General features: G+C 48.8%; 2 protein-coding genes across 2 annotated transcripts in view; one reads left to right on the top strand and one right to left on the bottom strand.

Moving 5' to 3' along the window:
* The window catches only part of LOC144108094 (uncharacterized), a 25,788-nt gene extending 16,823 nt beyond the window's left edge, over window positions 1-8,965 (top strand). The window contains exons 2-4 of the mRNA XM_077641375.1: window positions 5,399-5,614; window positions 8,318-8,388; window positions 8,861-8,965. Of these exons, the coding sequence (XP_077497501.1) occupies window positions 5,399-5,614; window positions 8,318-8,388; window positions 8,861-8,965 (392 nt within the window). The remainder of the gene's footprint in view (window positions 1-5,398; window positions 5,615-8,317; window positions 8,389-8,860) is intronic.
* Window positions 8,966-9,166: 201 nt separating this feature from the next.
* LOC144106413 (leucyl-cystinyl aminopeptidase-like) lies at window positions 9,167-12,398 on the bottom strand. The gene has a single exon (XM_077639219.1). It carries the CDS (start codon window positions 12,307-12,309, stop codon window positions 9,391-9,393), a length of 2,919 nt encoding a protein of 972 aa, XP_077495345.1. The 5' UTR covers window positions 12,310-12,398; the 3' UTR covers window positions 9,167-9,390.
* Between the last annotated feature and the right edge of the window lie 454 nt (window positions 12,399-12,852).

The following is a 12,852-nucleotide window of genomic DNA, read 5'->3' as shown; positions in this document are numbered from 1 at the left end:
TCTACTCATTAGCAAAATAAATTAAAACACACGAGAAGGCAGCGACTTACTTTCTCATACTTGCATTGCCTCCCGCCGAAAGTAGCCGGTGAGGAAGTTTACGAGGTTCTTCACAGCGCGCAATGTCAAATCGCGCTTCACTGCGGCCATGGCTTTTTCTTCCACCCGCGTCCACATGCGCACACAAACGCTCGAAGGGATTCACCGCAACTACGTCGTACTGTAAACAGGCGTCCTTGTCGATTTTTAAACCGCTTTCGACGACTGCAACGAGGCAAATGAGCCCTTGAGACAGCGAAACTTGCAAGCGCTTTCCGACACGACCGTCGAGCCGGAGACAGCCATCTTGAGCTAATCGGGAAACCGGAGACGTTTCCGTGCGATAAAGGCGCGCTCACACTGGCGGGAAGCTTCCCGCGCCGGCACAGCGTCAACGTCGACGCTGCCTCGCAGCTCCTCGGAATGACGCTCACACTCTGCTCACACTACGCGCGTTTTCTCGCTGCGGTTGTCTTGGAATGTGGAGAGAGGAGGCGCTGAGGGAGGACCCGAACGAGCAGAAAGAGAAGGGGATAGTCACGTGACACTAGAGAAGACTGGAAAGCGCACCCTGCTAGCTCCCCTCCCGTCGCCCTGGCAAAGCAGCCGCCGAGTGCCCCGGCCGGCCGGGGCCGGCCGGCCGGACGCGCGCAGCCTCCGCCGACGGGGTCACTGAGCTGGGACCGACGTCACGGTTCACGGTCGGCGCCCATTGGCTGTCCTTAATCACCGGCACGGGAAAAATAGGTACCGAACCCATCGCTCCGCGGGACGGGAGAGCAGGCTGTCCGCGGGAGAAAAACCGGCTTGGGCGGGAAGCGGCACGCGGGAAACGCCCGGCGTTGCGCGTTTTCCCGCTAATGTGAGCGCCCCTTAAGACGCTATCTCGCCGCCATGACGACGCTCCGCTAAGCCGGCGCGCCAGCGAAAGGAAGGTGTGCCGCTCCGCTGACCCGATAGCGGGTGAGCGTACTGCGCATGCGTACTTCTGCGCCCTCTCCGCTCAGCCGTGGAGCGGACCATAAAACCGGCCAGCTAAAACTGACTAAAGACACTGAGGCATCACTATCGCAGGAATTACGCGCGTTTTATTGCCGAAACCTCTAGTATTTGTCTCGTTAATCCACAGCGTTTTTCAGAACGCGGGTCATTTGGAAATAAGGAGCATACTTGTGCACAAAGCAGTGATCACATATGTGGCTCGTAAGCAGACTTGGCTCGGTGGCTCAGTGGGCAGGGCACTCGGCTACTGATCCGGAGTACCCGGGTTCGAACCCGACCGCGGCGGCAGCGTTTCGATGAAGGCGAAACGTTAAGTCGCCCGTGTGCTGTGCGATGTCAGTGTACGTAAAAGATCCCCAGGTGGTTGGAATTATTCCGGATTCCTCCCTACGGTACCTCTTTCTTCCTTTCTTCTCTTCGACCCTCCTTTATCCTTTCCCTTATGGCGCGGCTAACGTGTCCGTCGAGATGTGAGACAGACAGTGCGCCGTTTCCTTTCCCCAAAAAAAAAATTTTCATTTCATTTTCTTTCATTCATACTCTACTAACCACGCGCGCAACATGTACGCATTTCTTATTGTGTAAATAATTTGTGTATACTACCTCTCCCCCTACCCTCTCTTCCTGTCCCCTCACCTCTTTCATTTCATTTCTCCATTCTGCCTGCCATCCTTTATTTCCATTGCCCCAGCTCTAGTGCTTCAGTATTGATGGCAGATGCCGGGGCTAGGAAAAATATTATCCTTCCTTGTATGATTATTTTAATAAACCACTACTACTACTGTTCATACTCTTGCAGCGCTTGCACGTTTGTCCAACTAGTGTAGAATCATACGTCAAAGCAATAAACTACCGTATTTAAGTAACCAACGTGCTGCTTCCAGTCATGTTTATTCACCCAGGAACGTTAATTCCAAGCCTACCTTACGTAACAAAGGCAATAGAGAAAGAGAGAAAGGGGGAAGCGAGAACCCCTTTTGTTCCGGGTAACTCTTGGCACCTCTTTCCCTCGGGGGCGAAAGGAGGAAGACACTCTCCCTCTCTAAACAGTTTAAAATTTCGGCACGCGCAGCCGTTGCAACCGTCGCCCGTTGCATCAGCTTGTTTCGGGAGTTAAATTGTCAGGCTCTCAACGTCTAAGCCTGGCAGGAAAATATTACAGAAGCTGAGAATCAGTCCACCCCGGGAAGTCGCTGACAAGATTGACATGCCCATGCAGATGAGATCCCACATTACGACTCACCCCATACCAAAACGCATGGATGAGGAATATAACAGAGGACGGAGACTAGCCAGAGCTAGACACCTCTCTAAGCGCTGGGATGGAAACAAGGACACGATCTACGTCGATGCGGCTGGACCCGTTAACGGAGTCGCGGCAATTGCAGCAGTTTCACCCCGGGGGGATATCATTGCAAGCAGCCTTATGCAAGCGGTGGATACCACATCGGCTGAAGAAGCAGCTATCGCACTAGCGATATCAAAGAACAGCGAGGCAACGGTTATGTCCGACTCACAAGCAGCGGTACGCAATTACCTCCGAGGCCGCGTTGGCGCTCCGTGTTGGGAAATTTTGGAAAGGTCTAATCCTTCCAACATCCAGATCTTCTGGACGCCAGGGCACCTCTCAACGACGGGCAATGAGGCGGCCAACACAGCTGCTCGAGCTCTCCTCCTCCGAGCATCTGGCACGCAGCCTCTCTCTGACATAGTTGACAACCCCTCACCCTTACTAAGCTACGCAGAAATTACGGAGTACTATAAGATCACAAGAAGGGAATATCCTCTTCCTCACAAAACCAAAGTAAATATGAAGAGCACATAATCAGGCGACTACAAACTAATACTCTGCCCAATCCTTACCTAATGAGTAAATGGTACCCAGAAACCTACAATTCGTCCTGCCCCTTCTGTGGAGCAGTTGGCACACTCTTTCACGCGGTTTGGGAATGTCAAGAAAACCCAGACTTGGACAGCAATCCCGATCCGACTCATGAGCGCTGGGAGGCAACCCTTCATAGCCACAGCCCACTCGACCAGAAATTGCTGGTTGAGAGGGGCCGGATTATTATGACGACCAATGGGTTCTCGTACTGAACCCACCCAGTTTTTGTGCTCTGAATAAATGTTTTTCCTCCTCCTCCTCCTCGGGAGTTGTGTCGGCCGGCTGTACTGGTGTCACATATGTCAGCATAGGCTGTAAGTGCCGTTGCGTGAGAGAGGTTTGTTTTCACGTGTACACAAATACTAAAACAACTTTTACAATTAACTACGACTTTATGTTAGACAGTAAGTGTTTTTAAAATCGTGCAATGAATATACAAGGAACGACTGCGGACGTATTGTGTGAACTCAATATGCTTGAAATGACGTGCTGGAATTCTCAGCTGCACCGTTTGGCCCTCTCTTTAATAATAGGTCGCGTTAGATGATTGTAGCATAGAGTGAATGTTTATTGTTAAACGTAAGCAAACGGCTATTGTGCGAATGCCTTTATTCATTTTTTTATTTCTCATAAATTACGTAGCAGGGGTGTGGAAAACGCTTCGCGGGGCAGCTTGAAATGCACATCACCACCTTTCGCCTCTACTTCGCTTTCTAGTGGAACTTACGTAAAATCAGCTCACACAGCATGTCTATGCCATACGTAGATACAATATGACTTAAAGTAACGGGATCTAATTGTTTTAAGCTATCCACCTTCAATTTGTGGTATCCGATTAGGCGAGAGTGACGCTTTATCTGGTGTTTTTACCTATACTTCGCTGCACCCTCACATATACGCTTAGGTTTTTATTGGCTTGAAAAAGTCACGGCTTCATTTCGTTGTAGCGGCGAAAAAAACAATCCTCGGAACTTTTCGCACACGTGGGTGATCAGGTGGCTCCATCTCGAGCCTGCACTGTCGACTACCACGAAGAAGAGCATAGCCTCCGAGATTGGCAAAATATTTGCGCCTTCGGAGATCCATAAAGAGCGTTTTTGGCGAAAGAGATTTTCTCTTTCATCGCGTGTTGTAGTGCCGAAACCTAAGGGTCAGAAACGAATAAACTATAATGGTTCATCTTTTAATGAGGCAACGCAGTGCAGTATGCAAAGAAAATGGTTGCTGTAAAGTTAACAGACCAGGGGACAGCAGAGTTGGTCATGGAACAAACGCAGCGTAATGGCCTCTATTCGAAATCAAGAACAAGAAATGGGCTTGGACAGGGCATGGTTAGTGATTAGTGGTTAGCTCAGTGGTTAGGTCGTTCGGCTGCCGAGCATAAGGACAGCGGAATGAAACTTGGCTGCGTGTCGACGAAGGTGACATGCAAAATTCGTTCGTTTGCTGCTCCACGCCAGAGCCCTTTAAGGAACCTTCGATGGTTAAAGCTATTCCGGAGTGTACCACCATACGGAGCCGCTTTTTACAGTACTTTACTTCTTTCTTCATCCCTACCCACACGGCGCACTGCAGGTTCCCATCAAGAGTTAGCTATTGTTCATTTCCTTCCCTCCAAAACAACTTTTCACACAGGCGCGTTGTACTCTTTATGACTCTGGCAACTTCGGATATTTTTTAATTTGCATGATTAACTCCGTGCACGACATGACGGAGATAGTGGGTCCACATCACTACAATGACACGTGGTTGCTTTTTAATGCGTAAGCATTAGAACCCCAATTAGCGCAAAAAGTGTCCGGTGTCGGCGGCGTGTGAAGCCTCATCAGAGAGGAGGAAAAATGGAGAGAGGGAAGGTCGAAAGCGACCTTCGATGGGTGGAGACAGACGGCGAGAGGCAAGCCGCGGTCGCCAATCATAGTTGAGGGGGTGAGTGACGAGGGGGTACGGCGTGTCACATGGTGACTGACGGTCTGTACCACGCCACCCGTCACCATCAGAGGGAGAGATGAATGCTAACACGTACTGTACCACATGAATAGCAATTACCGCCTGTGACACTTTTTTCTACTTTCTCCAAAATTACTGGCTGCCTGAAATAATTTCTGAATTCTTTTTGTCATTTAACATTAACAAAAATAAGCGATTTTACCAATCCAAATTCCTCTCCTAGGCATCCAAGGCTTTTTGTGCATTTTATTGTATGTTCGTTACTTTAAGATAGCATGCCAGTGCAGTAGCGGCTGCGGACCCCAACCCTTATCTCTTCTTTCACTCCCTGCGCACTAAAAGCTTTCAGTTATGCAGAACCGACTAACCCAGCCAGGAGCTTCAATGACCTTTGCAAACTTTGGTGAATTTATCTTTAGTGAACTGACTCACCTAGAGGTTTAGTGAAAATAGCGTTGTCTTTTTTTTAAGTAGTCGAAAATTCATGAAGGCGAATGAAGCGGTTCACGCATGAATGCCCAGCTGCGCTGACGGCGGCGGAGCTACAGCGCCAGGCCAATGAGGACTGCCGTTCGCGGCAGCTGCGGCCTGGCCACTCCTTCGTCCACTGGCACGCAGTGGCCAACGTCACCTCGTACTACTACCGCTGCGACTACGACACGGGCGTCAAGACCGACTGCGCCAATGGCAAACGCACCGACGGTAGCCGGGACGTCGTGTGCCAAGTGCTCGCCGATGGTAAGTTCGACATTACAGTGCACACCGGGCCACAATTCCACTGCTTTCGCCATGGGGGTCTCATCCTTCTACTCTTAACCTCTCCATTGGGGCTTCTTCCGTCACAGTTTTAAGGCGTTCACTGCATGTTTCCCGTTTTCCGGCGTTGTCTTAACGCCGCGCCCTTAGAAAAATTTCTTTAGACAGTCTATAGACTGTCCATAAACTTCTGTTTATAAAATCTATAGGCTCTCTGTAGACAAATCCTAGAGGACAGTCTATAGGCAATAATAATCCCACTGACACTCTATAGAGAATCTATACATTTATGGCCATACACTTTTAGTAGACATTTGTCTATAGACAGTCTATAGATAATGAACAGACAAAAATAAATATATACAGGCAGGCAATAGAGCCTATAAGAAGTCTATAGACCATTCTTGCAAGGGCTCCACGGTTCAGTGACATCAAGTATGACGCCACTACAGCAGTTTCACAACAGACTCGCTGAATATTCAGAACACGGTACCGTGACGCTTGACGTCATGGTGACGTAATGAGAATTTTACCAGGAACAAATTTAATAATCAATCAACAATATCATGTTCACCACCACATGCAGCGATGGACGAATATAGCAGTCTGTGAGTTTTTTTATTTGTAAAAAATCTTTTCGCGACCTTTTCGTTCTTGTCTTATCTAAACTATTATTAGGGTACCTCGCGAATTTCAAAAGAAGACCAAAAGGCTGATGAACCTTCTTTAACTCCCTCCTTTATTCCTTCCCTTATGGCGCGGTTCAAGTGTCCGCCGATATATGAGACCGAAACTGCGCCATTTCCATTCCACCCAAAAAACAATTAATAATCAATTAAGTGTAACTGCTCGAAGGGAGTTAGGAAAACATGTAGAAACACACAAAACCCTTAGAACGATCATGTCGTTCGTGTTCCTTCATGTTGGCCTAACCCTTTCGCGCCGCTATACCTTTTATCAGTATGAACCAACTAGCCCGGCAAATCTTATTGTAACAAGAGGCTGTACTGCCAATGTACGCGAATCAAACTCTCGAAAACTCGTAAGTTTTATTAATTCTTAAATATCAGTCGTACACGTAAACGTTGCATAACAAGTGTATTCCCAAAACAACACGCCGCTTGCCATGGACCTGTTTCGAGGTACAATGAGATTTGTGCAATATATCTAAGGACTTGGACCCATTGCTGGCTAAGGTAGATGTTATGCTTACATTTCCTAGCATTGCTCGGTGAGACTGAACGATAGCAGAGCCACTTTTGCCCTCTAGACAGCTGTATAAACTTATGCGGTCGATAGCGAGTATTGGGATGGCTGACGTCATACTGTGCTATTGGTGTGCTGTGAAGCTGCTTCGAGAAAAAGCAGTGAGGTACGGAGCCACCTGTGAACTGCAGTGAGGGACGACTAGAGCATCCGAGAAAATGGCGAGGTTATCGGATCAGTCACCATCGCAACAATAAACGAGGATGGTATTTCCCGCATCTTAACCTCAAATCTTCGCAAGTTTTCTCTTTTTCAACATCGAAAAAAAAATTACTTCAGCTTTCAACAGCTTTTCTGTCGTCGTTAACAAAAAAGTTCAACACCACGCTCTCAGAATGTTTGTCGTTCGCAAACCAATTCATTTCCGAACCTCGTGTTGTGCAGCCACTACTGCCCGGGTCAGTGCTCCAGCCAGTTTAAGCTATGTAAAGCCAGAGCTCATCTTAATCACAAAATCCGGAAATGCCTTGAGGCTCCCTTTGAGGGAAGAAGCACAAAGTCTTTAGATCAATGAGAGAACTTACTCCTCAGCTCCGACACGGAGGTTCAACTAAACACCGTCCGACTGGCCGAAGCCGTTGGTAGGGTCCAAGGACTCCTGGCTGTTTTTTAGATGGGAAGGCTAAAGCCTTCCCTACAGCTGTTTGAAAAATAAATTTTTACCATTCAAAATACAATCCATTCATCATCACTCCCCACTCTGCTTCTAATCCGAGGCTGTCTCTACTGTTTTCGGATTGCAGCTATGCTCAAAAGCATAAAAGCAGTCACGAGACAGGACTGTATTCCGCCTAGACAAAGCCTTGGCCACTATACCTGTGCCCTCATTGTATCTTGGTGAGGCTTCCTAAGCCTCGTCCGCCGAGCCTAAATCCAGATCAATACCGTTTCTTTGTTGTAGCCTGACCGTGTCAGTCTAGCAATAATGGAACCGTGAGGAACACCAAGGCGCTCGTCTTATAAGCACTTTTGTCTTTGATCATAGACATTGGTCTGCCTTTGCCTGTTTTTTTTTCATAAACCAGGCACCAAGGTGTCATTGTGGAACCACGCAAAGTTCTTGCTTGCTGATATGTACTCCCGCCCTCTGTGGAAAAAAAAATCAAAGCGAAACAGGTCCGGCTAGGAACGAACAGTACGGCAGCAGATGACGCCCGTTAAAAGGAGCGTTCCATTTTTAATACCGCTTTTCAGGTTAGTTTTGCGCGGTAAGACCAACAAGTAAGACATGGCGACGAAGTGCGTACCACACGCACTTCTTTTGGAGCATGGTTACTTATAATTATTATTCAGTTTTTGTGAGCACGTTTTGAACATCTCTCAGTAGTCTCGGCAAAGCCCCCCCCCCCCCCCCTCGTTGACATGCTCCGCTTATCCTCTGAGAACAAAATTATAAAGCCGTTGCCTTTCTATTCGCAGGTGCTGTGGACCCTTATGAGTTCAGAGGGCGATGCCAGTGTACATGCACAACAGGAAAAAACAAGACAGCTGTCATAATTTGAAATAAAAAAATGTGATGCAAGTATCCCACTCCCAACATCATGTACGTTAGAAAGGACAACAGCAATTTCTGCGGGTTTAATAACTTCTTTATTTAACACAAACCACAACGCCACTAATCTAATGGCACCTTGTGCTGACAAAAGCATGTTTTGCATTGTTTGGGATATATCTCGCGCAATGCTTGAAAACTCAGCCACAGTGGAACGCGCTTTTAACTGCCAGCTACTTAGCTAAAGCAAAAGAAAGTCGAGTTTATGCTCCTTTGCTCAACCAGTGCTCTACACAAGATTACTCATGTCGCCTTAAAGAAAACAAGACTGGGTAGGGGCCAAAAGCTCACGTTCCACTCATAGGGCTTTCACTTGTCAAGCCCCCACAGCTAACCTATACCACGATCTGTGAGCCAGCCCGCAATCACACGCTGTGAAACCCATCCCTATCCCATCCCACTGTTCCTAGAATGACGCTCTGCTAGCCGCTAACCCAACCGACCAGCTGAGGCTGATCAACCGTGCCAAGCATGAACCACGCCAACCAGGCCAAGAGATCCTCCTGCACCACTAGGTGTCCTCCGTGGGTATTCATGAGCAACCACAAAAAAACAGCGATATTTAGTTTGCTACTTCTTTTTCGAACGACAATCAGTTCTCTGCTAAAAAAGCTGTGGACTTTTTGTAAATTTAGCCGAAACTATGAAGATTATTGAAAAAAAACGTCAGGCTGCCACTTGATCATTTTATTTCCTTTTTTTTTGCACTGAAACGATCCAGCTTGTTTGTTTTTTCTTTTACACTATGTACAAAAACTACGGCCCAGCACAGCTTTGTGCAACTGCGGACTGCGCGAAACTTTGCACAGCCTTGATAACATGAAGCTGCACAAGTAAACGCATTGTGTTTTCATCAAGTTTGAACTGCGCTTCTTTTGCATGGGCTCAAGCAACGAACGACACAGACAATTCAAACACGGCTGCATTTGTGACCATGGCATCAGGCCGCCAAAGCTTTCAGCAGCTCCGAATCATGATCCCTGTGCCATGCCGTGTAATGCTTTCGCTGTTCCACGGCAAGCGTGAAGGCTTCCGACAGGAGCCGGTTGTTCGACGTAGTCGCCAATGCGGCCGTGAGCAGGCTGACCTCGTGCGTAGTCTTGGCGTTCATGGACACCATGCTGAACAGCGTGTCACGGACGTCCTTCTCGATGATTTCCGACTCGTTGTTCTCCACCCCTTGCCACTTGGACAGAAGGAACTCAAGCATCACTTCGCTCGCGGTCTTGGACGCCGCCAAGTTGTGCAGAACAAAGAGACGATGGTCCTTGAGCACGGACGATACCATAGTCTCGTTGAGAAGCTTCCAGACTCTGGAACTGTCTGAGGTGCAGCTCAGCCCTTGCAGAACAGCGTCCAGGGGTACATTCGAGTGTTCCAAAGTGAATGTAGAGAAGAGCTTAGCCCATAGCATGTCCCAGAGTTCGACGGTACCATGGAGTATAGCGGCACATAGAAGTTTCCCATCCGGCAGCGGAGCTCCAATCACTGTCTTTTTCTGGCCAGTCATGTAGCCGTTCATAACCTCCCGGGCAATCTGGAGACACTGAGGCTCACCGTACCAGCAAGCTCGTTCCATGACCTTCTTCTGGAATGTTCTGGAGTAGGTTTGGGCCTTCTCCTTTATGATGCGCCCAACAATGTTCTCCAGCAGCCTGTGGTTGTAAGAGCGCCACATCCTCTCGAACTCGCTTTGAAGTAGCATCGTGTCGAAGTTTGACGCGATGTCTTCGTAGGCTGCCCAGATGTTGTGATCGGTCTCGTTCTTCACATGCTGAGCTGCCACAAAGAAGTTGGTGTAGGGCGTCACTCCCGCGTCGGCCAGCTTGAAGATGTCGTCTAACAAACGGACTTTTGTGGCGGCGTCGAAGAAACTGGTGTTCTGAAGGGTATTGATGATTACAGTCCACTCGGTCGGTTCATAATTTACTCTGTAGTAGCCGAGGCCTTTGTAGTTGAACAGAACGATGTCATCGTCTGTGGCGTTCAGGAAGAAATTGAGCTCCGACTGTAGTAACCACAGCTTGCCCTCACTAATATGGCCCGTACTCTTGTAGACAATGTAGTGCAGCGGAATTTGCCACGACTGGTTGAAGCACCTGACACCCCCATAACATATAGACATCTGGGACAGCCTCCTAAAGCCTGGTCGGTGAGCGTATTTCTTCACCGTGATGAGGGGATATCCGATGTTGTTAATCCATGCTTCCATTTTGTCCGCAATGTCCGATGAGCCATTCTGGAGCCGGAAAGCGAGCAGGAAGTCCTTGACTCCCGTAGCCCGATGGCGAGTATTGTTCAGAAAGGCGGCAGCCGACCTCACGAAATTTTCCACCGAGAAACTCTTCAAGATGACGTCCATGATTATTTCCGATTTCCGCATCAGCGGATGGTCGCAGAGGCCAGGCAGCCACTTGCGAGGTCTGGCAAGCCTTTTCTTCACGTCTTCGGCCCGCAGGACATCGGCTACCCTTTTGGCAAAGTAACTTTCAGACACTTCTTGCTTGAACATATCGTGGATCACCAGTCGCTGGAAGACAAAGGCGAGTCCTTCAAACATCCAGATGTCATCCCAGTGTCGCGAAGAGACAAGGTTCCCGAACCACTGGTGTGCCACTACGTGAGCCAGCCGCGAAATTATCGCCTCCCTTCTTTCGAAATTCGCGGATTCTTCGTCGTAAGACACTGCAGGCGCGCCGAGGATAATCAGTCCCCAGTCTGGAAATATGCTCTCTTTTGAGTCCGGAATGGCGATAATCTTGATTTTTTGAAACGGTAGCGGCACCTTCAGCAAGCGGCCCATGTATTCTAACATTTTGACGAAAGACTTGAGGGCTAGGTTAAGATAGGGCAGGTCATACTGAATGGCGAACAGCTTCGAAAAGCCGTCGTTTATCATGTCGAAGCCAGAGAGTACGGCAAAGGAGAGCTGAGACGGTGAGATGGGCACCGACATTTCGAAGTAGTCCCTGCGTTCCTCCTTGGCCGTCACTGTAGTGTTCTTCAACTCCCAAGTCGACAGTGCTTCATGCTCACTGTTGCGGACAACGGATAAGTTGAAAGTTGCTCTAAGACCTGCTTCGTCGAAACAAGGAAAAGCATACCTTGCCTTGCCATACAGCAGGTGGGCGGCCATAACTTTGCTCACTTTACCGCCTTCTCTGGTGTAGTTCCTGACCACCAGACCCGTGTTGTCCGCTCGGAATGTCCCACTGAAGGTGGCCGTCAGGTTGTACACCGTACCGCTGACAAGCTCGAAGCCCAAGTCAAACACAACTGTGTCCAGGAGCTCCTGCTGGGAAGGGAGCTGCTTGATGACCACATTGCTAATCTTCTGATTGCCCGAGTACGTGCTGATGTTAGCCTCGTGAACAGTGATGTTCACGGCGTGGGCCGTGACAGTAGTGGAGCCCCTCTCGACGCAGTCGATAACCACGTTGATCCTACCACGGTAAGCACCGCCTACCTCGAAGTTACTAGCGTTGAGATCGAGGTCGTAGTGGACGGGGACTACGTTCTTCGGAAGCGCGGTGCGTTGTTCGATCTGCGAAGACACGCTGCCCTGCGCGAGTCTTGAGTCCAGGGGCGGTGCGGCCTGAGGCACCAGTTGCGTGGAGTTCTTTGACTTCTGTCGGCTCGGCACCGCAAAGAATGACATGAGGAGTACGAAGCTGACCAGGCAGGCGAACAGGACGAAATTTCGCACCTCATGGTCGGCGCTGTTGGTGGACCCCTCCGAGTTGCCGGACAGTCCGAAAGGCAGCCGGTCGAGAATTCGCCGCCGCCTCGGCTCAGGGGGCGGAGGAGGCTCCGGAAGGAGCCCTTCGAGTAGCGTCTGGCTGTGGCTCTGCCTCTGCATTTCATCTCATGTTGTCTTCTTTCTCTTTTGCCATAATTCAGTCTATTCGCGGTGATTCTGCAGAGCTTCAGCGCAGAGGAGGGGCTACCTTCTTCATAATGGCTTTATCATCATCATCAACAACAACTACGGATATTATGATGACAGTGATGGTGAATCAGCCAGAACATAGAGTAACGAGATTATTAGATAATCATATTTCGTTACATGATTGCCTGCTTATTTTTTAATTCAAGAACAAAGCCGGTCTTCTTATTCTGTCTTATCGTTACCTAAACCTGCGTTGTGCAGTGCGCGATGTCAGATTTAGAGTTTACTGCCGTGCAGTTCATAGTTTTTGCTATAATTGCTCTCGCAGAATTATTCGCGGCAATGCATGCAGTTGTTTTTTGATACTTTTTTGCAGGGCACAGTGCCGAAAACTTGAGCGAAAGAGCCTTTCCCAGGCGTTGCGAGCCTCTAGATGCCGTAGCTGTCATGAAAGACCTATAAATTCAGTTTAAAAACACGTACATTGCGAGAACTCAAGGATCCAGCTTGACG

Source organism: Amblyomma americanum, chromosome 10 (genome assembly GCF_052857255.1).
Source record: "Amblyomma americanum isolate KBUSLIRL-KWMA chromosome 10, ASM5285725v1, whole genome shotgun sequence".
Lineage (NCBI taxonomy): Eukaryota > Metazoa > Arthropoda > Arachnida > Ixodida > Ixodidae > Amblyomma > Amblyomma americanum.
The sequence above is the reverse complement of the archived record's forward strand: the minus strand, read 5'-3'. Positions and strand labels throughout refer to the sequence as shown.